General features: G+C 36.1%; 1 protein-coding gene across 1 annotated transcript in view; it reads right to left on the bottom strand.

Moving 5' to 3' along the window:
- THSD7B (thrombospondin type 1 domain containing 7B) overlaps positions 1 to 24,141 on the bottom strand; it is a 384,726-nt gene that overhangs the window by 341,812 nt on the left and 18,773 nt on the right. Inside the window, exon 3 of the mRNA XM_049615274.1 lies at positions 4,557 to 4,802. Coding sequence (XP_049471231.1) covers positions 4,557 to 4,802 — 246 coding nt within the window. The remainder of the gene's footprint in view (positions 1 to 4,556; positions 4,803 to 24,141) is intronic.

Genomic DNA, 24,141 nt, shown 5'->3' on the forward strand with positions numbered 1-24,141 from the left:
CTCTCTGCCCCCCTCTCTCTCTGCTGTTTGTTTTCTCTCTTTCTCTCTCTCAAAAAATAAAAATAAATAAGTAAGTAAGTAAGTGAGTAAATAAATAAATAAATAAATAAAACTTTCCTTATGCTATCTAGTAAACGGGGCCACCTTATTTACAGTCTTAGAATGATTTTCACCATCCTCTTAGTTCAGATGTAGGATCGAATACTTCAGATGTTAATCAGGACATAAGAAAAAACACAAGTACCAAGGTAGCTTATAAAACACATATCTTTCAATGTTTTGAGGTAGAGAATAGCATAGTGCCTAAGGTCATGATGCCCAATGGCAGGAGATAAACACACCCAGAGAAAAGATGACAAGTGACAAGCAGACTTATCCCATCTCTCTCATTTCTATTCCCACCTCACAATATACAGTGTGAGTGCTTAATGTTACGTTGGAATGGACATAAACCTACAAGTAGCCCGAATGCTGAAGGAAGGGGTTTCTTGGAGTCTATACATGTATTGGTTAAAACCATACTCTTGAAACAAACCTAAGGCTGTACTACACTAACTTCTTTATAGTTGTATAATTTCCTATGTTAGTGTAACAGACTAGCTTCTGTCTCTTTTCAAGTTTACGTAAGCTGGTTGCCCCAAGGAACTACCAAGATGTTCTGGTCTCAGAGAGCACTTGTGGAATGGGCTTCTCTTACTTACCATTCCTTTCATGGGTTCATGCCTCAGGGATTGGCACTCGTAGTGTTTAGAGCTAAAATGTTTACCGCTGGAGTCTAGCTGGTGAGACGAATAGCCCCAAAGCTATGTAGCTAAAGAACTTTTACAGCAGTATTAATATGCAGGACCTATGGTACTTCTCTGGCTCTTCCCTCTTCTTGGAGTATTCTTCCCCTAATTACTTAAAAGCTAATTTCCTCACTTCCTTCAAGTCCCCCACCAGTTCAAATGAGGCAACTGTAATGACTCTGTTTAATTCTGTAACCTGAGCTGACCCCACATCCCAGCATCCCAGCAACCCTACTGTAATGTCTGATTTTTTTTCATAGCTCATGCACACAGTATATAGCTTATTTTATTTATTATATTTATTTGATGTACCTTCACTAAAATTTAAGCCCCATGACAAGGAGAGGACTATTGACTATTTGACTATTTTGTTCTCTGAGGTATCACAAACTCGACACATAGCAAGAGGTCAATGTACATTTATTGAATGGATGAGCGTGTTTCCTATAGCAAAGATGGTGGAAAGTTAAAGCCAAACGGCATTCTGAGAGACTTTAGAAAAGCACCATGAAGAGTCACAGAAATGTACATTTTCCTGCTGGGGAGAAATATGGTGAATTGGATTGCTTGATATATATGACTTGCTCATGAATTCTGGGAAAGGAGAAATGGACATTTTTGTTCCCTAATAGACTTTTTGTTTCCATTTCCCTTGTTCACAATGAATTTTAATCACCATGTCGCACTAGAAACCAAAGTTAGTACGCAGCCTTTGTGCTTTCCTGTGGTAGATGCCACAGCTCAGATTTCAGACAAATAAGAATGTCAGCCAATGTTAATTTTGTTGTTATTTATGCATTCTCCTGGAATCAGTCACTAACATACCTTTCTCCCTAGGAAACACAGGTTGGTATTCAGTGACTTTTCTAAGATTCATATTTCCTACAAATTCACCATTTGAAAAGGTTTTTAAAAAATGTCAAACTAAGTAATGTTTCCAAACAGCAAAACTAGAAGATCAGGTCCATCGCCAATGAAATTTGTCACATCTATTTTCAGATGTTAAGGTTCAATCAAATGAAGAACAATAAAGAAATTCATCTTGGATGCATCTTGAATTATTACCATTCCACACTATTTTGTTGGGAAAAAATGATACATATAAACACATGAATATGTGTATATATACCTTTATCTGTGTATGTGTCTTCACTACAACTATCATGAAAGTAATGGAAAGAATACTGACTTTGAGCCAAATAGACTTCAATATGAACAACATCAGTTTGCATCCCTTTTACTCTCAAAACTATCCTATTTTGATGAGAAATTTTATGTTCTTCTAAATAATCTTTGTTAAATTTCTGATATAGTTATTGGTGAACAGTAGGTACTCAATAAAAAGTAGCCATTATTTAACAAATACAGATGCAACTCAACTTTCTCATGATCATCAGAGAGAAATTGTTCTGACTTCTAAGAAAACTGTAATCATTTCAACACAGAAAATAGAGGTAAAAATGGAAGGATGTCTATAAATTAACATTTGGAAGAGGTCACTAGCCATTTCTTGTAAGGAATGAAGGAAAAGGGGATCAATGTCTATTTCATCATTAAACCCAGATTCTATTCCTAGAAGCCTAATATTGAGAACCCTTCTGAATTAGGCCTCCATAGTGAAAAAGATTTCACATTACCCAGAAGAAATAATTTCCTACCTCTTTAAATTACCATAGTATGCCTTCAAAGGAAAGGAGGTAGTCTCTTTCTGGAGGAAATGAACACACCTCCAAACAGCAACAATAAGGGTTGCCATCTTGGTAGTGCTTCTATGTGCTGAGTACTGAGACTGACAGTTTACATACCTCATCTGCACAACCCTCAACACAGGCAGTATAATTAGACACATTTTATTGAAAAGGGAAATGTCTTATAGAAGTTGTATAGCTTTCCCCAAAACACACAATTAATAAATGATGGTAATATAATTTTGATCCAGGTCTACCCAAAATCAAAAAGAACAAAGATCTCAGGCTTTATGTCATTTCCAAATCCCATGCTGTCCCTTAATATCAGTGTTTTCATTTTATTTTTAGAGAGAGAAAGAGTGTAAGACTGTGAGCACGGGAGGGACAGAGGGAGAAGTAGGAGAATCTTAAGCAGGCCCCACACCCAGCATGGAGCCTGATGTGGACTCCATCTCACAACTGTGAGATCACAGCCTGACCCAAAAATCAAGAGTCAGACACGTAACTGACTGAGCCACCCAGGCACCCCCTAATATCAGTGTTTTTAAAGACTGGACACATACTCACACAACTAGGGAGAATTCTGTGAGACAGTAAGTTAATCTGTAAAGGATAATAAACTACATCTATCTCTTCTGCTTCTGAGGTACAGAATGATATGAATCTAAGGGGTCAACTTGGTAAAAAATGAACAATCAGTATGTGAGGAGTTGAATGCACACTGATTTCAATGGTGAAGTGGAGGAAGTGAGTGGCTAAGAATCTGACAACAGGCATTTGTCCCTATATTCCTCTACCCCTGCCCCACCCGATATACACATTATTTCAGGTGCAAGAAATAGCTAAGCTCATCAATAATGCCTGTTGAGTTTGACTGTTAGATTAATTGCTACAAGAAGATATATTTTTTGCCTCATTTTACTTTTCACTGGGGAACTGATTCTCAAATTCTACAAACTACAAAAAAACAATAGGAAAGGTCTATCTAAAATAGCTACATATTTAACAGATAGAGCTCAGGGCAGCTGTCCAGCAGGAATTACCACAAATTTGTCCCCCAAAGACTTCTGAATAGCCAGCTGCAAATGACTTATGTCATTATCAGACTTGGCCTACCATAATACAAGAACACAGAGAAAAATATACTGGAGGCCTTCACCAAGGGTCGTACCTACAGTCAGACAAGATATAAACAATATAAAAATATTAAAATACAGCTACTAATCTATGTCAATGTTTTTCTCAAAATTCTCTGCATTGGAGACAATGTCATAGGGTAGCATGTATTAGGGATTGACTCTGTATACATTAGACAATGTATTAGGGGCTGTATATTAGAAACAGTTTCATAGGGTAGCAGTAACATTTAGAGACAGAACTGCATTAGAACTGGGGTGTCACCACCCATTAGCTATGTGACATGAAAAAATATTTAAGCAACAACAGCCTCATTTACAAAATGATGATGCTATGAATAGCCTCTTAACTTGTTACAAAAATCAGGTGTGACATGTCAGGCAATGATAACTAATGGTTATTGAGCAATTATTATGTGCCATGTTCTGGATGAAGTTAGTACTGCTAAATGAGTAAACTAAGGCACTATACTTAAGTTCCTTGCTGAAGTTCACAAATTTAGAAAATCACAGAAATAGGATTAGAGCCCAGGGAATCAACACAACCCATGCTCTTAAAGCACTGTGCTAGACTGCTTAGTATGGATCTCTATACTGAGTAAAGACACAACAGTTAGAAGTCACAGCTACTGGGGCGCCTGGGTGGCTCAGTCGGTTGAGCATCTGACTTCAGCTCGGGTCATGATCTCACAGTCTTTGAGTTTGAGCCCGTGTCAGGCTCTGTGCTGACAGCTCAGAGCCCGGAGCCTGTTTCAGATTCTGTGTCTCCCTCTCTCTCTGACCCTCCCCTGTTCATGCTCTGTCTCTCTCTGTCTCAAAAATAAATAAACGTTAAAAAATTTAAAAAAAAATCACAGCTACTATTATTATTGTTGAGATCCCTACACCACATAAAATGAGGTTTTGTAGAACACTGAATACTCATGCCAAAGAATGCACAATACCTAGGACATGGCTGCAAAAGTTCTTCAACAATGCAGGCCTCTTTCTCAAGAAGTTCAGGGCATTCCTTTCCACCTCCAATAGCAATGTGCTTCACATTCCGGCTCCTGCTTCTGAATCCTGGTGAGAGACTTCCTGAACGACACGTCTTGGAGCAAGGGCTCCAAGACGACCACTCAGTGGTTTCACAGTCTTTCGGCATGATGCAGGACTGGACAGTCAAAGGGAAGGAGTCTTGTGTGCAAAGGCTGAAAGAATAGAAGAAAAAAACAGTAGGGTGTAACCAACATTATGAAGTGCCTGTTAAGGGGGAAAAAAACCCTGAAATTTGATATGAGCTTTCAAAGGATTTTAAAAAATGTTAGAGGCATCATGATAAAATAATGAAGAACATACATCTTAAAAATGTATGTTCTCTTTTATCTGCAACTGTGAAGTGATTTCACTCTAGCAAAACACACATGTACACACTTATACCTTGTGCAAAGCATTATGAAAAATAACGACATTACCAGCAACAACCAAACTACAGAGGGAGCCCATATGTGCACTGACTGATGAATGGATAAGGAAGATGTGGTACACATATAGAATGGGATATTACTCAGCCATCAAAAAGAATGAAATCTTGCCATTTGCAACAATGACGATGGAGCTAATGTATTATACTAAGCAAAATCAGTCAATCAAAAAAAGACAAATACCATATGATTTTAGTCATATGTGGAATTAAAGAAACAAAACAGATGAACATGTGGGAGGGCGGGGGAGAGGAAAGAGGGAAACAAACCGCAAGAGATTCTTACTGATAGAGAAAAAACTGAGGGTTGATGGAGGGAAATGGTGGGGGATGGGATTGATGGGCTAGAGGGGTGATGGGCCTTAAGGAGGCTACTTGTGATGAGCACTGGGTGTTGTAAATGATGAATTCCACTCCTGAAACCAATATCGTACTGTATGTTAACTATCTAAAATTTAAATGTAAAAAATTAAAATAAAAAAATATAATAAAATACAAAAAAAAAAGAAGAAGACGAAGAAGGAGGTTCTTTTAGTGTGTTGTCACCTGCACTATAACTTACAGCTGCCATTTACTGACTGGTTCCCACGTGTCACACACACTGTGCTTATCTCACAGGTACTTTTTCGCAACAACCCCATGAGTTTATGTATTATTATTTCCAATTGTAGAAAATTTAAGCTCAAGAAGGCTAAAACATTTGTCTAAGGTCAAACAAAGGTAAAGGTAAGCTGTAGAGTATTGATCTATCCACTCTTTTCATTCTGGGCTATGAAAAAACCAAATGTGGTATCATGTTTCCCCACACCATTAGGCTCTGAGCATCAGTTTTCTCATTTGCAAAATTCAGGTGCTATCAAATACTAACAATCTAGTTGGGAAACAAATAAATAAAAAGATGGGATATGTGATAATGTGATGAATTCAACATGAAATCATTTATAATGATGAAGAGAAAAGTTGATGAGTCAGTGATAGACCATCTGGAAAGGCCAGGAGGATGGGAGGGAGTGAGGGGTTCTAAGAGAGAAAGATGTATGAGCTGCATTTCTTTTAAAGATTGATAGGAGCTTCCCAGGCACAGAAAGAAGACTATTTTAGGTCACCAAAATAGTATATTTGAAGCCTTGATATAAAACTTTGTGGGGATGGAAACCAGTGTTATGCCAGAGCTAGATGTACTGTTTCACAAGAACTAACTAGTAACTTTTCACGAATTTTGCAAGCCAGTTGATTTCACTCAGATAGCTTAAAATTGGCCATGGTAGGAGTATTTACACTGCAGAAATCAACAGATGCTACTAATCAAGCCCCCAAGCCCCACCTTACCCTGACGCCCCACCCCCAAGAACAGGTACTTAAACATTTATAAGCACACCAAAGGGGGGGGAGTAAAAACCAATTTGTCAACTGTCATAATTTGTCAATTTATAAAGCATAAAATTCAAAGAGGAAAGTGGATAGATATTAGGTTTGTGAATTCTTCAAAAGTATGTCTGGAAAGACTTCACATCATCAGCTAAGAAATTTGGATTTAACTGAGCATTAAATAATTTTAAGTGAGGAAAATCAGACCCCACCAGGAAAATAATATTTTACATATTAATCAGTGTTCTTATTATTTTTTTTTACTTTTTTTGTTGTTAGCCTTTTCCTTATTATGTCAAAGGCATCCATTACCTTGGGGAAGAAAAGGATAACTTTGACAGGAACATAAGACAATATATGTTCAAATACTGACTTCCCAAAGTGGGTGAGTGAAACCTGGTGGAGTAATGAACTAATCAGGATTAGGTAATGGTTGTTCTCCATGTTTGTGACTTGTGAAAATAATGCTGATAAGGAAGAGTCACCAATGGGGAAAGGGATTATAGAAGGTGGTGTGCAGGGGAGAATAAAACATGATCAAATTTAAGCAAATTATAGTGAGGTTTCCATATTGATATCTTTCATTCCTTCATGAAGCCATGGAGAGTTAGTGTGGCTTTCAGAAGTCACAATGATATAAGATAAACCTTGTGTGTGTGTGTGTGTGGGTGTGTGTGTGTGTGTGTGTGTGTGTGTATTCAAGTCTATTCAGATCATATTCCTTTCAAAATGAAAAAAGACAATGTATACCTTATTACCATTGCTCACTCCAATGTTACATTTTGGGAGCTTGGGGTTAAGACATACTAGGAAGAACCTGTCTTGAAAATGCCCCACCTATATCAGAATGTACTGTCTCTGTGCCTTGTGGAGGTAGGGGGAGAAGACTGTCTCTTTTGGTGTATAATACAACAGAAACATCAAGAAGTTTCTAGGTTTTCACTTTTCAGAAATTTTTATGGGCTTCCAAATTCATATATTGAAGTACTAACCCTCAGTACCTGAGAATGTGTCTCTATTTGAAGAGTCTTTAGAAAGGGTATTAAGTTAAAATGAGGTCACTAGGGTTGGCCCGAATCCAGTATGAATGGTCTCCTTACAAGAAGAGATTAGGAAACAGATACAGAGAAGGAGGACTATGTGAAGACACAGAGAGAAGACAACTATCTACAAGCAAAAGAGAGCTCAGAAGAAACCAACCTCATTGACACCTGATCTTGAACTCTCCAGACTCCAGAACAGTGAGAAAATTAATTTCTGTTGTTTCAGCCACCAGTCAGTGATACTTTGTTAAGGCAGCCCTAGCACACTAATACAAAAATTTAGTGATGTTTTTCAATTTGTGTGTTTTTAGAAATACACAAAATTTGCATGTTTTAGAGAAAAGTCTCACCTTCCAAGATGGACTTAATTCCTTTTATAAAGAAGGTCCCACACAATACAGTTCTCTGTCTACAGTTGTGGTGGTTTGGTTCTTCCCATTTACCAGCTTTCACTTTCTGTTGCTCATCTTCCCCAGAATGACTTTTCCTACTGGATCAGTAGAATGGATAACAAGACTTGCAAGGAGTTGCAGGGAATAATCAGGAAATTTTGCATTTTTGAAAAGGAATCCTAATTTTTGGAACTAGGAAGAGCATACGTTCCACTGATTACATATTTACTTACTTATTTTTTTTAATGTTTATTTATTTTTGAGAGCATGGGCAGGGAAGGGGCAAAGAGAGAGGGAGACAGAGAATCCCAACCAGGCTCCATACTGTCAGCAGAGTTCAATGCAGGGCTCAAACTCATGAACCATGAGATCACGACCTAAGCCGAAACCAAGAGTCAGACGCTTAACCGACTGAACCACACAGGTGCCCATATTTACTTATTTTTAGTGTTATTCTCACAAACCTACCTTCTTGGTTAAAAAAAATCATAAAAGCTGCCACATAGATCCCTGGTCTACTTTGATCAGTGAAATTCCATTTTACTGGAATAGGTAGACAAGCACTAAGTGGTGAATAAGAAATATTTGAGACTTGAAGTTTGCATCACAATATGTTAGCATGACCTTAGTCTCCCGGCTACTTAGCTTCACTATCTGCAGGAAAAAATAATAAAATGTGATTTACTCACCCCCTATCATAGTCATAATAACTTTTAGTATGTGTAAAATCACCTTATAAACTAAAGCCCATAACAAATATTATTGTCTACACATAGAAATGGGAATAAAACTTTTCATAGAAGGTGGTATTTTTAATAAAACAGACATAAACTGTGGATTTGTCTTTTTAAAAAAAGAGATGCTATGTAATTATATCTCCTTGACATTTACAGAACACATCATTTGTAAATTATTTCACAAGTATTCACTGTAAAGGAAATCACTGAAACTAAAAATTACTCTAATAATTCTTACTTCCTATGGAAATATAAGGAAATCTCTTTATTTAGAAAAAAAAGAACAGAAACTCGTATAAGATAAAAACCAAGAGAAAGGTATCTTCCCTTCATCAAAACTTCAACAGTTAAAATAATGTTAAATACCTCAAACATTCAGAAAAGTAGAGTTATATAACACATACTCCAAGACTTTACTAACAGAAATGAACATTTATGTCAAATTTTGTTAAATAAATAAAAAATTACAAATTCAGATAAAGTTCCCTATGTCTCTTGTGATGCATTTCAAGCTGTCTTTTTCAGACACAGCCACTAACCTGACATTGATTTTTAGTATTCTCTACAATGTTTTTATACTTTAGATAAATATGTATATGCTCATAACTATCATATAGCATTCATTGTCTTGCATGTTGCTAAATGTTTTACTTAAATGTTTTATTAAACATATTGTTCTGGAAATTATTTTCCTCACTTAATATTATGACTTTTAGATCTATCTATGTTGACAAATACAGATAATGTTCATTTATTTTTACTGTTTGTATGAGTATATAGCAATTCATTTATTCATTTTCCCATTACTGCACCTTTTGGTTGTGGTTAATTTCTTGCAATTCCAAAGGATTATAAATTGAGCCTCTTTTTATGTCTCTGTCCTACACATGTGTAAAATATTTTCTTCAGTATTTTTGCCTTGAGTTGGGCCATAAATATTCATATAATCAAATGTACTAGGTATTATGACATTTCTCCTTTCTTACATGCCTTAAAGAGGTATTATCAGACTTACTTTTTTCAAAATGTTGGAAAATTACATTTGTTTTTTGAGCTTACCATTGAGCTTTATATTCTTCTTGAATCTTTAATGACTATTCAGACTTCATCTCTTGTGAAGTGACCGTTCACATTGTTTGTCCATTAGGGTAGACTGCCTAACGCTCACCTTTTTCCCAAGATGGGAATTCCCCTGTCCTTGCTTCATTGTATAGACCTGGATGTTAGCTCCATGAAAGCTGATTGGAGGAAGGGAACTGTCAGGGCACTCTCACAAACTACGTATAGATCTTCATTCCATCTGCATGTTCACAGAATGATGTTTCATATTTACACTACATTCTATAGGTAAGGGAGTAACTTTTAGGCCTATTGGACACATCTATCATCAGAGTTACTTAGCGCCTATAATTGTTAGGCCTCCCAAGAATCTTGTATTAATGGGGCGCCTGGGTGCCTCAGTCAGTTAAATGTCCGACTTCAGCTCAGGTTGTGATCTCATCATCCGTGAGTTCAAGCCCCCTGTCAGGCTGTGTGCTGACAGTTCAGAGCCTGGAGCCTGCTTCAGATTCTGTGTCTCCCTCTCTCTCTGCCCCTCCAGCACTCACACTGTCTCTGTCTCTCAAAAATGAATAAACGTTAAAAAAAAAGAATCTTGGGGCACCTGGGTAGCTCAGTCAAACGTCTGACTACAGCTCAGGCCATGATTTCATGGTTTGTGAGTTCGAGCCCCATGTCAGGCTCTGGGCCGTGGAGCCTGCTTCGAATTCTGTGTCTCCCTCTCTCTATCTCTCTCTCTGCCCCTCCCCTGCTCTCTTTCTCTCTCAGAAAATGAATAAAACATTAAAAAATTTTTTTTAAAAAGAATCTTGTATTAGAATCAAATAGGTTGTGGTAATAAACCCTGAAATCTGAACGATTTAGCAAAATAACTGTTCATTTTCCTTTTGCATACAGCTCAGTGCGAACTCTCCTAGGAAGCACTCTACCTGAAGACTTAAGGGTCTAGTTTGTGTTCATCTTATATATTCACTGTCTAGAATACACGGCTTCCACATGGAGCTTCAGGAAGGGAAGGCAGAGAAGGAAGATGGCCCAAAGTGATTTAGAACTTTAGCCTAGAAGTGGCTTACATTACTTCTGTCTACATTTCATTGGCCAAATCAGTCAAATGGCTCCAATATAACTGCATAGAAGACAGTGAAATATCTTCCTCCATGCCCCGGAAGAGGCGAAAATGTGATAACCACATAGCTGTGTGTCTCCTCCAGCTGCGCCATGTAAACTGATTTGCTTCCTGCAGATCTTTCAACTGCAAGGGAACTCTCAGCTGGTTTCCACTCCGCTCGGTGAAAACCCTCATCCGTCTGCTTCCCGGCTCCCAACATTTGGTGACATTTCTATTTAGCTGCCAGATCCTTCCCTATTATACTCATCCTTGAGAGTTTATGCCTTTTTTATTCCTTTACTGTTAGGTAAGTGGGGTTCTAGAATATAGCAGTGATAAATGATTATGTTCATCTTGCCATATTTAACAAGAAGCCTGAAAAGTTACTTGACACAGAGTTTTGTTAAAGCCACATAAGGATCCAATCTATAAATTAACAAATTCCCGAAGAGCTAAATCTACACGACACATGGAAAACTTACTGGTTAGAAGTCATTAAAATGTATGAGTAAAGTATCAAATATTGGAAGTATGTTCATTTTCATTAATCTTATTCTAAATTATGTAGTTTGTTTATAGAATCTAATACTTCCAAAATATGTTATGTAGTTAAAAAGTTATTTTTATGGAAGTGAAACTGCAACTAATCTGGGCCATTTGAAAGCAGTTATTCTAATGATTTAGCAAAAGCACTGCTATCCATCTGGTAGCAGCTCACCCAATCACAGCAGACTAACAAGAGAACAGTGGCTTTGAGCTAACAGATTCTAACTTAGAGAATGATCGCAAGATTACATCATGACAATAACACTGGGGAATAAAATGTGAATGGAGAAATGAAGAGAAATGAACCAGAACTGAGATTGGCTTAAAAAAGAATACATTTGGGAAATAAGATAGAATACATGTTACTTATTTTAATGATTTTGACTCCAAACTAGTAGCATTTTTCTGACACTGGTCAAACTAATTGGGATATCTGAAAAGAGAATTAAGAATGATAGCCCAAAGAAGAAAAAACAGGCACATAGCATAAGTCTTATGTGAAACTCTGGATATTTTAGAAAGTGGACTAAAATGCAGAATGCCTATGACAATGTAAGATACAGCAGGTAAAGACATTCAAGTAAGCAGAGTTTCTAAAATGTTGTCTGGAAGACAATTTTGAAAATGTAAGAGTTTAAAATTACGAAGAAAAAATATTAAGGATTACTGAGAAATTTTAGCTGGAAGATTAGGAGTTTACTTTTTTTCTATAACCTGCTTTTTTGGCCAAATTCATCTGAGGTAAAAGATGTCTTGTTTAACAAAAAGTATGTTTACATTAGGTTAGAATGTGGAACCAAGGGGATGCTACTTAAGTTACTTAACTTTTTTTCTTTCTGATTCTCAATAAAATAAAACCAACCTATTGAAATGCCTCTGAATTTTTTCCCAGTTTTATCGAAAAATAACTGACATACATCACTATGTAAGTTTAAAACATACAGCATGATAGTTTGATTTATGTTACTGTGAAATGATGAACACAATAGGTTTAGCTAATGTCCATCTTACCAGATAGATAAAATAAAAATATAAAGAAGAAAAGAAAAAGTAAAAAAAAAATTTCTTTTTGTGATGAGGACTCTTAGGATTTACTCTTTTTTTCTTTTAAAATGTTTATTTATTTTGAGAGAGAGAGAGCACGAGCAGGGGAGGGGCAGAGAGAGAAAAGCAGAGAGAATCCCAAGCAGGCTCTGTGCTGTCAGTGCAGAGCCTGATGTGGGGCTCGATTCCACAAACTGTGACATCATGACCTGAGCTGAAATCAACACTGACTCAACTGACTGAGCCACCCAGGCACGCATAGGATTTACTCTCTGAACTTTCCTATATATCACAGAGCAGTGTCAGCTATAGTCATCATGCTATGTATTACATCCTTATGTACCTATGTACGTATTTATTTACTTATTTATTTTAAAACTGGAAGTTTTTATCTTTTGACCACCTTCCTCTGTTTCTACCACCTCCCCACCCTCTGTCTCTGGCAAGCATAAGTCTCATCTCTTTTTCTAGGAGGGTTTGTTTTTTTGTTTGTTTAAGATTATACACTGTGTCTCCATTTCTCTCTGCTCCTCCCCTACTTTCACTCTCTCTCTCTCAAAAATAAATAAACATTAAAAAACATTTTTTTAAAAAAGATTACACATATACGTGAGACCATGTAGTATTTATCTTTTCTGCCTGATTTATTTCATTTAGCATAATGCCTTCAAGGTCCATCCATGTCTTCACAAATGGTAGGGTTTTCTCATTTCTTCTGCTTGAATAATATCCAATTATACTAATTTAATACAATATATATAGTGCGTGTATATATACACATGTATATATACATCTGTATACATATGTGTGTGTATGTACACAAAGATACAACACACACACTCTACAATCCACATTTTCTTTATCCATGCATCCATCAATGGACACTTAGGTTGTGTCAATGAATGGTTATTATACATATGCTGCTATGAACATGGGGGTGAAAGTATCTTTTTAATTTTTTTGTAATGTTTATTTATTTTTGTGTGAGAGAGAGAGACAGAGTGGGGGAGGACAGAGAGAGAGTGAGACACAGAATCCAAAGCAGCTCCAGGCTCTGAGTGATCAGCACAGAGCCCGACGCAGGGCTCAAATGCACGAACCTTGAGATCATGACCTGACCCGAAGTCAGATGCTCAACCGACTGAGCCACCCAGGTGCCCCTGAAGATATCTTTTTAAAGTTAGTGGTTTCATTTCTTTTGGCTATATTCTCAGAAATGGAATTGAAAGGCCATACTGTAGTTCAATTTTTATTTTTGAGGATCCTTCACACTGCTGTCCAAGTTACAATCCCACCAACGGTGCACAAGGGCTCTCTTTCCCCACATCCACACCAGCATTTATCTCTTGTCTTTTTGATGGTGGTCATTCTAACACACATGAGGTAATATATGAATTTTAATTTTAATTTGTATTTCTCTAATTACTAATGATGTTGAGCATCTTTTTATATATCTGTTGGCCATTTGAGTATCTTCTTTGAAGAAATGTTTATTCAGTTCCTTTGCCAATTTTTAAATTGGAGTATGTATTATGTATGTATGTATGTATGTACGTATGTCTGTATGTACATATGTATTGAGTTGTATGAATTCTTTAAATATATTGGATATTAACTCCTTATCAGATACACGGTTTGCAGATACTTTTTTTCCCCATTCTGTATGTTATCTTTTCATTTTGTTGATAGTTTCTTTTGCTGTGCAGAAAAAAAACTTTTTTAGTTTTATATAGTCTCACTATATATTTTATTTTGTTTCTTGCTGTTAAGGTGTTACATCCAAAAAATCATTACCAAGATCCATGTCAAGGAGTGTTATTCTCTATTTTGTTTCTTGGATTTTCATGGTTTCATGTCTGATATTTAACTCTTTAATCTATTTCAAGGGAAATTTTGCAAGTGGTATAAAATATGGGTTGAGTTTCATTCTTTTACAATGTGGTACCCAATTATCCCAGAACCACTTATTGAAGAAACTTTCTTTTTTCCATTAAGTATTCTAGCTCCACTGTCAAATATTACTTGACCATATATGTTTGGGTTAATTTCTGGGCCCTTAATTCTGTTCCATTGGTCCATTTATCTGTTTTTATTCCAGTACCATACTATTTTGATGACTATAACTTTTTCTAAGTTTATTGATTTATTGTGAGAGACAGAAAGAAAGTGGAAGGGTCAAAGAGAGGAAAAGAGAAAGAATCCCAAGCAGGCTTCACACCATTGACACAGGGCTTGATGAGGAGCTCAAACTCTCGAACCATAAGATCATGACCTGAGCCAATGGCGTCAATGCTTAACCGATTGAGTCACCCAGGTGCCCATGATAACTATAGATTTATAGTATAGATGGAAATAAAAAAGTGTCCTGCCTCCTGCTTTTTTCTTCTTATGATTTATTTGGCTCTCTAGGGATTTCTGTGATCCATATAAACTTCAGGAGTATTTTCAATTTCTGTAAAAAATGTCATTGAAATCCTCATAGGGATAACATAATCTATAAATGGCTTTTGGTAATATTGACATTTTAACAATATTAATTCTGCTAACCCAGGAACATGAAATACCTTTCCATTTATTTGTGTCTTCTTTGATTTGTCATCAATGTTAGATCTTTCAACTCCTTATTTAAGTATGTTCCTAAGCATTTTAACGTTTTTGATGTCATTGTAAAATAGGATTTATTTTTTTATTTTTCAAAAATTTTGTTGTTAATGTATGGAAATGCTAGTAATTTTTGAATATTCATTTTGTATCCTGTAACTTTACTGAATTTATCGATTAAATCTAACAAGTGGTGTTTTTTTTTGTTTCATTTTGTTTTAGGTTTTTTTGGTTGAATCTTTAGGATTTTCTATACAAAGATGTCATCTGCAAATAGAGACAATTTTACTTCTTCCTTTTTAATTCTCATACCTTTATTTTTTCTTACCTGATTGCTCTAGCTAGGACTTCTAGTACTATGTTGAATAGAACTGATAAAAGTGGACACCCTTGTCTTGTTCCTGATATTAGAGAAAAAACTTCCAACTTTTCAACACTGTGTTTGATGTTAGCTGTGGAATTTTCATATAATGCCTTTACTATGTTGAGATATGTTCCTTATATACCTAATTTATTAAGAATTTTTATCATAAATGGATGTTGAATTTTGTCAAATGCTTTTTCTGCATCTACTGAGATTCTTTCTTTCCATTAATGTAATGTATCACATTGACTGATTTGTGTGTATTGAAACATATTTGCATCCAGAAATAAATCCCACCTGATCATAGCATACATCATTTTAATGTGTTGCTAATTTCAGTTTGTTAGTATTTTATTGAGAATGTTTGCATCAATATTTATCAGGGTTATTGACCTATAGTTTTCTTTTCTAGCTGTGTCCTTTCCTGGTTTTGGTATCAGGATAGTGCTAGCCTCCTAAAATGAGTTTGGGACTGTTCCATCCTCTTTAATTTTTTGGAAGAGTTTGAGAAGGAATTGTGTTGATTCCTTTTCAAATGTGTGGTAAAATTCACCAGAAAAGTCATATGGTCCTGGGCACTTCTATGTTGAGTGATTTTTGATTACTGAATCAATCTCCTTTATAGTAATTGGTCTACGAGATTTTCTGTTTCTTCCTGATTTAGTCTTAGTAAATCGTATGTTTCTAATAATTTTCCCATTTCTTCTAGGTTGTCCAGTTTGTCAGATTATAGCTATTCAGAGTGGTCCTTCATGATCCTATCAATTTCTGTTGTATCAGTTTTTAACAACTCTTTTTTCACTTATAATTTCTAAATTAGAAGTTACTATATTTTTTCTTTGGCTAATTTAGCTACGGGTTTGTTAATTTTGTTTATCTTTTCAAATAACCAACTCTGTTTACTAATCTTTTATATTGGTTTTCTGTTCTCTATTTCATTTATGTCTGCTCTAATATTTATTAATGATTTTATTTGACTAACTTTGGGCTCAGTTTGTTTTCCTTTCCCATATTCTTTAAGGGTCAGAGCTAGGTTGTTTACTAAGGATCTTTTTTGCTTCCTAATGTAGACATTTACTGCTATAAACTTCCCTCTTAGAACTGCTTTGCTGTATCCCATAAGTTATGGGATATGGTATGTTGTTTTTCTTCATTTGTCTTTCTTGAGAAAACTTTTTTTAAATATCTATTTATTTTTTGGGAGAGTGCAATTGGGTGGGGATGGGGCACAAAGAGGGGGGCAGAGGATCTGAAGTGGGTTCTGCACTGACAGGCTGATATCAGTGAGCCTGATGTGGGGCTCAAACTCATAAACTGGGAGATCATGACCTGAGCTAAAGTTGGATGTTCAACTAACTGAGACACTCAGGTGCTCCGAGGAAACATTCTTTATTTCTCCTTTCATTTATTCTTCAATCCACTGGTTGTTCAGGACAGTGTTGTCTAATATCCATGTGTTTGTAATTTTTCTAGTTTTCCTCTTATTACTGATTTCAAGTTTCATGCCATCGTGGACACAGAAGACACTGATATGATATCAATCCTGTTGAATTTTCTAAGACTTGCTTTCTGGCATAGCATGTGTTCTAACCTATATAACATTCCATGTTTATGTGAAAGGAATGCGTAGGGGCATCGTGGTGGCTCATTCAGTTGACCGTCCTGCTCTTGATTTCAGGTTAGGTCACGATCCCAGGGTCATGGGATCAAGCCCCACGTTGGGCTCCATGTTCAGCTAGGAATTCTCTCCCTCTCTCTCTCTCTCTTTCTTTAAAAAAGTAAAAAAAAACATACATAAAGAAAAGAACATGTATTCTGATTCTGCTGTTGTTGGATAGAATGTTCTGTGTGTGCCTGTTAGGTCTATTAGGTCTACAGTGCTGTTCAAATCTGCCCTTTCCTCAATCAACAAAAACTAAAAGGCAACTGACAGAATGGGAAAAGATATTTGCAAATGACATATCAGATAAAGGGTTAGTATCCTAAATCTATAAATAACTTACCAAACTCAACACCTGAAAAATAATCCAGTGAACAAATGGGCAGAAGACATGAATAGACACTGTTCCAAAGAAGACATCCAGATGGCCAACAGACACATGAAACGATGCTCAATGTCACTCATCATCAGGGAAATACAAATCAAAGCCACAATGAGATACCACCTCACACCACTCAGAGCAGCTAAAATGAACAATTCAAGAAACTGCAGATGCTGGCGAGGATGTGGATAAACAGGAATCCTCTTGCACTGTTGGTGGGAATGCAAACTGGTGCAGCCGATCTGGAAAACAGTGTGGAGGTTCCTCAAAAAATTAAAAATAGAACTACCCTATAACCCAGAAATAGCACTAATATAAATTTATCCAAGGGATATAGGAGTGCTGATTCATAGGGGCACATGTACCCCAATGTTTATAGCAGCACTTTCAACAATAGCCACATTATGGAAAGAGCGTAAATGTTCATCAACTGATGAATGGATAAAGAAGATGTGGTTTATATATACAATGGAATACTACCTGGCAATGAGAAAGAATGAAATCTGGCCATTTGCAGCAATGTGGATGGAACTGGAAGGTATTATGCTGAGTGAAATAAGTCAAAGGACAGATAATCATATGTTTTCACTCATATGTGGATCTTGAGAAACTTAACAGAAGTCCATGAGAGAAAGGAAGGGGAAAAAATAGTTACAAACAGAGAGGGAGGGAGGCAAACCACAGTAGATTCTTAAATACAGAGAACAAACTGAGGGTTGATGGTGGGTGAGGGAGAGGGGAAAATGGGTGATGGGCATTGAGGAGGGCACTTGTCGGGATGAGCGCTGGATGTTGTATGGTAGCCAATTTGACAATAAATTATATTAATGAAAAAGCAAAAAAACAAATTTGCCGTTTCCTTATTGACTCTCTGTCTGGATGATTTATACACTGTTGACAGGTATTAAAGTCCCCAACTATTACTGTATTACTGTTTATTCTCCTGTTAGCTTTGTTAGTATGTGCTTTATATACTTACATGCTATAATACTGGGCACATAAATATTTATAATTGTTATATGTTCTTGATGTATTGACCTAATTATCACTATATAATGACCTTCTTTGTCTCTTTCACCATATTTAGTTTAAGTCTATTTTGTCTGATATAAGTATAGGTACCCTGGATTTTTTTTTTATTGCCATTTGCTTGAAATACTTTTTTCCATCCCTTCACTCTAAGCCTATGTGTGTTATTAGGGCTAATGTGAGTCTCTTCTTGGTAGCGTTTTGTTAGATCTTGTATGTTTTTTTTCTCCATTCTGCCATTTTATATGTCTTAAATTTAAAGTAACTATTGTTAAGTAAGGACTTACTGTTCTTATATCGTTAATGGTTTTCTGTTTGTTTTGTAGATTCAAAGTTCCTTATTTTTTATTCTATTGTCTTTTTGTGTGTTTTGATATCTTTGGGCAGTATTCTTTGTCTTAATCAAGTTCTTTTGCATAGTTACTACAGGATTTTCCCTTGTGGTTGCCAGGAGACTTACATAAAATATCTAAAATTTATAGCAACCTCTTTCTTTAAACTGGTAACTTCGATGGAACTCACAAACTTTATGCTCACTACCCCCACTTACATTTCAGGTTTTTGCTATTATAATTTACATGCTTTTTCTTTTTTATTGAGTAGTTAATAAGAGATTGTTGTAGTCATTATTTTTACTATATCCTTTAACTTTTAAACCAGAGTTGTAAAGTGATCTATGCACCACTGTTATCATATTGCAAAATTTAACTATGGCTATATATTTATCATTACCAGTGAGTTTTGTTTTCTTTCTTTTTTTTTTGTTTGCTTTTTACATATCTTTTTATGTTTCCATGATGATAATTAGTGTTGTTTACTTCCACTCAAAGAATTCCTTTTAGCAATTCTTGTAAGGCAGGTTTGGTTGTAATAAACTCCCTCAGCTTTTGTTTGTGTGAGAAAGTTGTTATCCTTCCTTCATTCTGAAGAGCTTCACCAGGTATAGAGTTGTTAGTTGACATCTTCGTTTTTCCTTCAATATTTTGAATATATCATCTCATTCCCTCCTGACCTGAAACGTTTCCTCTTAATTTCTTATTTTTACTTACATGATTTTAAACTTTTCAATAGGTGATAAAACTAACATCATGCACTAATTCTAAAATAACAATGTGAAATTTTATTTTTTTAATGTTTATTTATTTTTGAGAGAGAGAGAGAGAATACAGTGGGGAGGGGAAGAGAGAGAGAGAAAGAGATTGGGAGACCCAGAATCTGAAGCAGGCTTCAGGTTCTGATCTGTCAGCACAGAGCCCAATGTGGAGCTCAAACCCACAAACTGTGAGATCATGATCTGAGCCTAAGTCGGATGCTTGACTGACTGAGCCACACAGGAGCCCAATAAAATTATATTTTAAATATGATGTTCAGGGGTGGCTGGGTGGCTCACTTGGCTAAGCATCCAACTCGTAATTTCAGCTCAGGTTCTGGTAGGATCAAGCTCCGCCTTGGGCTCTGGGCTGACAGCATGGAGCCTGCTTGGGATTCTCTCTCTTCCTCTCTCTCTGCTCCTCCCCTGCTCACACACACTCTCTCTCTCTCTCTCCCTCTCTCAAAATAAATAAATAAATATTATAAAATAATAAGCAAAAAAACAAACAAACAAACAAACAAAGCTGCTCAGTTGGTTGGGTGAGAAGGACAAATTGTGCTATAAATACAAAGATAAGCCCAGAGATATATTGAGATATGAAATTTTTAGAAGGAATGTCCTTGAAAGTGATATTATATTAAAATGGAATGTTTTTAGTATTGTGATCATTTCCTGTTTCTAGAAAACATTATTATTCAACACTGATTCAACATTTGCACATGTAGTGCAAATTCCAGAATAAAATGAATTCTATTTTCTCCAAATTTCTTAGAATACCAAGAATGATAAGTAAGTACATATTTTTGTATGTGTGTGTAAGCAGTTAAAGATAAAAACCGTATTAGCAATGACCTGAAGGTCTTAGCCACTACCCTCTTTTTAGAGAAGTAAACTGATGTTCTAAAAAAATCACTCTAATAGACACACATGGAAGAACAGAATGGTCAAGATTTAAAATTAAATCCCTGTCTTTTAGGCCAAAATTAAGTTTACAGGCAATCCATGTGAGAGTTCTTCTGGTTACCAACTCAAATTTATAAGATCTGACAGTGCATTGAAAACAAAACATAAAAAGCCTATCATGACTTCTAGGTTTGCAGAACAAAGGCAGTTGCCTAACTATGAATTTCTTCCACCACCACTGCACCAAAAAATTATCAAAAAGAAAAGCAAATAAAACCACACATGACCCTAAGTTCACCATTGCTAGAGACAGAGAACATGAACATCCATACACACACACACACACACACACACACATGCACACCTTCAAATTATGTATACGTAGAAAAGTTCTAACAGATTACTCACTGACCACCTACAGATGCAACCTACTGGTTGGAGAAAGTAAGAGGGGAACATCCCAAGAGATTCTATGCAAAAGACTACAGAGGAGTGAAAGGTTTGAGCAAAGTGCAGACAAATCATTTCAATAAGAAGAAAGTTCACTAATAACTTCAAAATACAGAATATGGGTCAGAACATGGTAGCCTGCAGTGCACATACAGACAAGGGCCCTGGAAGTGACAGTCTTAGAGAAGCATCCCCTGGGGGATTATCATACAGAGAGAAAATGGCTGGTAGGTCTTAGAGAGGAGGCAAGGAAGGGAAGGAAGGAAATAGAGGGAGGAAACAAAGGATCCTATGGAAGCAAACATGAAACAAGGCATACCAATCTTCCCCGACCACTACCACTCACAACAACATCCATAAATAAAACTTCACAAAAGAGGGCAAAACTGACAGAGAATATTTTTGAAACAGACGCTGTGTTCAAGAAATGAATAAGAACAGAAATAAAGCAGACTACATCCATTCAAAACTATAAAGAAAAATCAGAAAGTGTACAAGATTTTTTGCTGGTAAGCAGTATCCTCTAGCACCAATGACAGGAATGAAGCTAAAAATATATTGAAATATAGCACAAGAAACTACAGTAAATATCCTCAAACAAACATGTGGAGATATTTTAAAAACCTACTTGAATCAGAAATATAGAAGCTAAGACCAGAATGGACAAAAAAAAAAAAAAAAGAAGAAATAAAATAAAAGGAGACTTAATTGAACTGAGGGGGAAAACACACACACACACACACACACACACAGAAGAAAAGATCACTTCAAAAAACAAATAGAGAATTACAAGATGCCCATGAAAGAAAAGATTCAAATGAACACAAAATATAGGCTACTGAAAAAGTACTACAGAAAAAAACAAAGAGAAATAAGACGAGGTAAGGAAGGAAGAAAAGTGGACCAGAGAAAGTGGAATCAATAATAGGAAGTGGATGGGACGCCCGGGTGGCTCAGTCCATTAAATGTCTAACTTCATCTCAGGTCATGATCTCACAGTTCATGAGTTTGAGCCCTGCGTTGGGCTCTGTGCTGACAGCTCAGACGCTGAAGCCTGCTTTGGATTCTGTCTCTCCCTCTCTCTGCCTCTCCCCTGTTCATACTCTCTCTTTCTCTCAAAAATAAATACACAATAAAAAAATTTTTTTTTAATAATGGGAAGTGGAAATTAGGCAAGAAAGTCCAATATATTAGATGTCCCTTGAGGGGAAATACATTAGAATAAATATGTGTTTAAAAATATAATCCAAAAATATTTTCTAAAAATAAAAGAAAACCTGAATTGTATACATTGAAATCTATACATTTCTATACACCAAGAAATCTGACCCAGAACAATCAACTCTGAGATACAAACTAGAAAAACTACTATAACTTAAAGATAAAGAAAAGTAACCAGACAAAAAGATAAAATAATTAACAAAGGCCAAAAAATAAACTGGCGACAGGCTTTTCAGACACAACATACAAATCAAGGCTGCAGGGAAGTAGTGGTTACCAAGAAACGTAAAGAGAAAATGTGAACCAAGAATATTATATCCTGCTGAGCTGTTCTTCAAATAGTTTTTAACCTACCAAATTCAGGAAATACTTTATATGCTGTGACATACCATAGTAATCCACTGGATGTTGGGCTGTATCCCACCAAAGGCCATTTGGAAGGCTTTGGCTAAATGACTGAACTGAAGCATTTCATATATATAACTGTAAAACTAAGATTATACTGAGCGTGTGTAGAAGAATAATATGTAAATATTATATGTGCTGACAAGTAGAAAGAATTCACCTAAAATATAAAGGGTAAGAAAGAGAAAAATGGAAAAGTAGAATAAGATAGAAAAGAGTAATTTAAAACTATCATAACACAGGGGTGCTTGGGTGGCTCAGTCAGGTAAGCCTATGACTCTTGATCTCAGCTCAGCTCTTGATCTCAGGGTCATGAATTTCAGCTCTGCATTGGGCTCCATGCTGGGCGTGAAGGCTATTTTAAAAAGAAAAGAAAGAGGGTAGGGGTGCCTGTGTGGCTCAGTCGGTTAAGCTGCCAACTTTGGCTCAGGTCATGATCTCATAGTTCATGAGTTTGAGCCCCCTGTCCGGCTCTGTGCTGACAGCTCAGAGCCTGGAGCCTGCTTCTGATTCTGTGTCTCCCTCTCTCTCTGCCCCTCCCCTGCTAGTCTCTCTCTCTCTCTCTCTCTCTCTCTGTCTCTCTCTCTCAAAAATAAGTAAACATTTTTTAAAAATTTTAAAAGAGGGTAAAACTAACATAACACATACTAATAGCTTAGGTTAGATAAAGGAGAGGAAAAGGCACTATAAAAAGAGTTAATATAAATATAGTCCTTAGAACAAAAATACAAGCATTCCTAAATACAAAAACTATATTTAAAAGCAAGATGTATATTCCAAATAAAGACACATAGTAAATACGACATTATATACACTATAATTCAACATAAGATGACAGAACTGAGACCAGTCAAGAGTCATATCAACCAATGTGAAGGTTAATTCATTTGTTAAAAGAAATTTAATGTTTATATCCACTCACAAAGCAAAATCCAACTCAATGCTGATGGTGAATATGAGACATACTTAAAGTATGGTGATTCGGGGCATCTGGGTGGCTTAGTCGGTTAAGTGTCCAACTTCCGCTCAGGTCATGATCTCACAGTTCATGTGTTCAAGGCCCACATGGAGCTCTCTGCTATCAGTGCAGAGCCAGCTTCAGATACTCTGTCCCCCTCTTTCTCTGCCTCTCTTCTGTACACAGTTTCTCTCTCTCTCTGTGTCTCAAAAATAAACATTTTTTTAAAGTGTGGTGATTGGAAAAGGCTAAAAATAAAGGGATAGACAAAGGTTTATCAGGCAAATGAAAACAAAAAGAATGCACGCGTTGCAGTCTTCATATCAAACAAAGTGAAATTGCCTAAAAATGATTAGAAGAGTCAAATAAGCATACCTGATAATGTTAAAAGCTACATTCCACAGTGAAGAGCAGTTTTTAATGTCCGTGTGCCAAATAATATAAGCAACCGTGCACAGAAAAAAATATATAAGATGCAGAAGAAACAGACACAAATGCTAATAATAGGGAATCTAACAATCGTTTTCAGTCTAAGGACAAGTGGACAAAACATAAGTAAAGATATTAAAAAACCTAAATTGTATAATCAGTAAGGTACATATATAATCACACCAATAATAGAAGATAAACCTTCTTAAGTGTACAGAGAACATTTATAAAGATTGCTCATAGATTATAACACAAAGAAAACATCAGTAGGTTGT

The sequence above is a fragment of the Panthera uncia genome (assembly GCF_023721935.1).
Source record: "Panthera uncia isolate 11264 chromosome C1 unlocalized genomic scaffold, Puncia_PCG_1.0 HiC_scaffold_3, whole genome shotgun sequence".
In the NCBI taxonomy this organism is placed as follows: domain Eukaryota; kingdom Metazoa; phylum Chordata; class Mammalia; order Carnivora; family Felidae; genus Panthera; species Panthera uncia.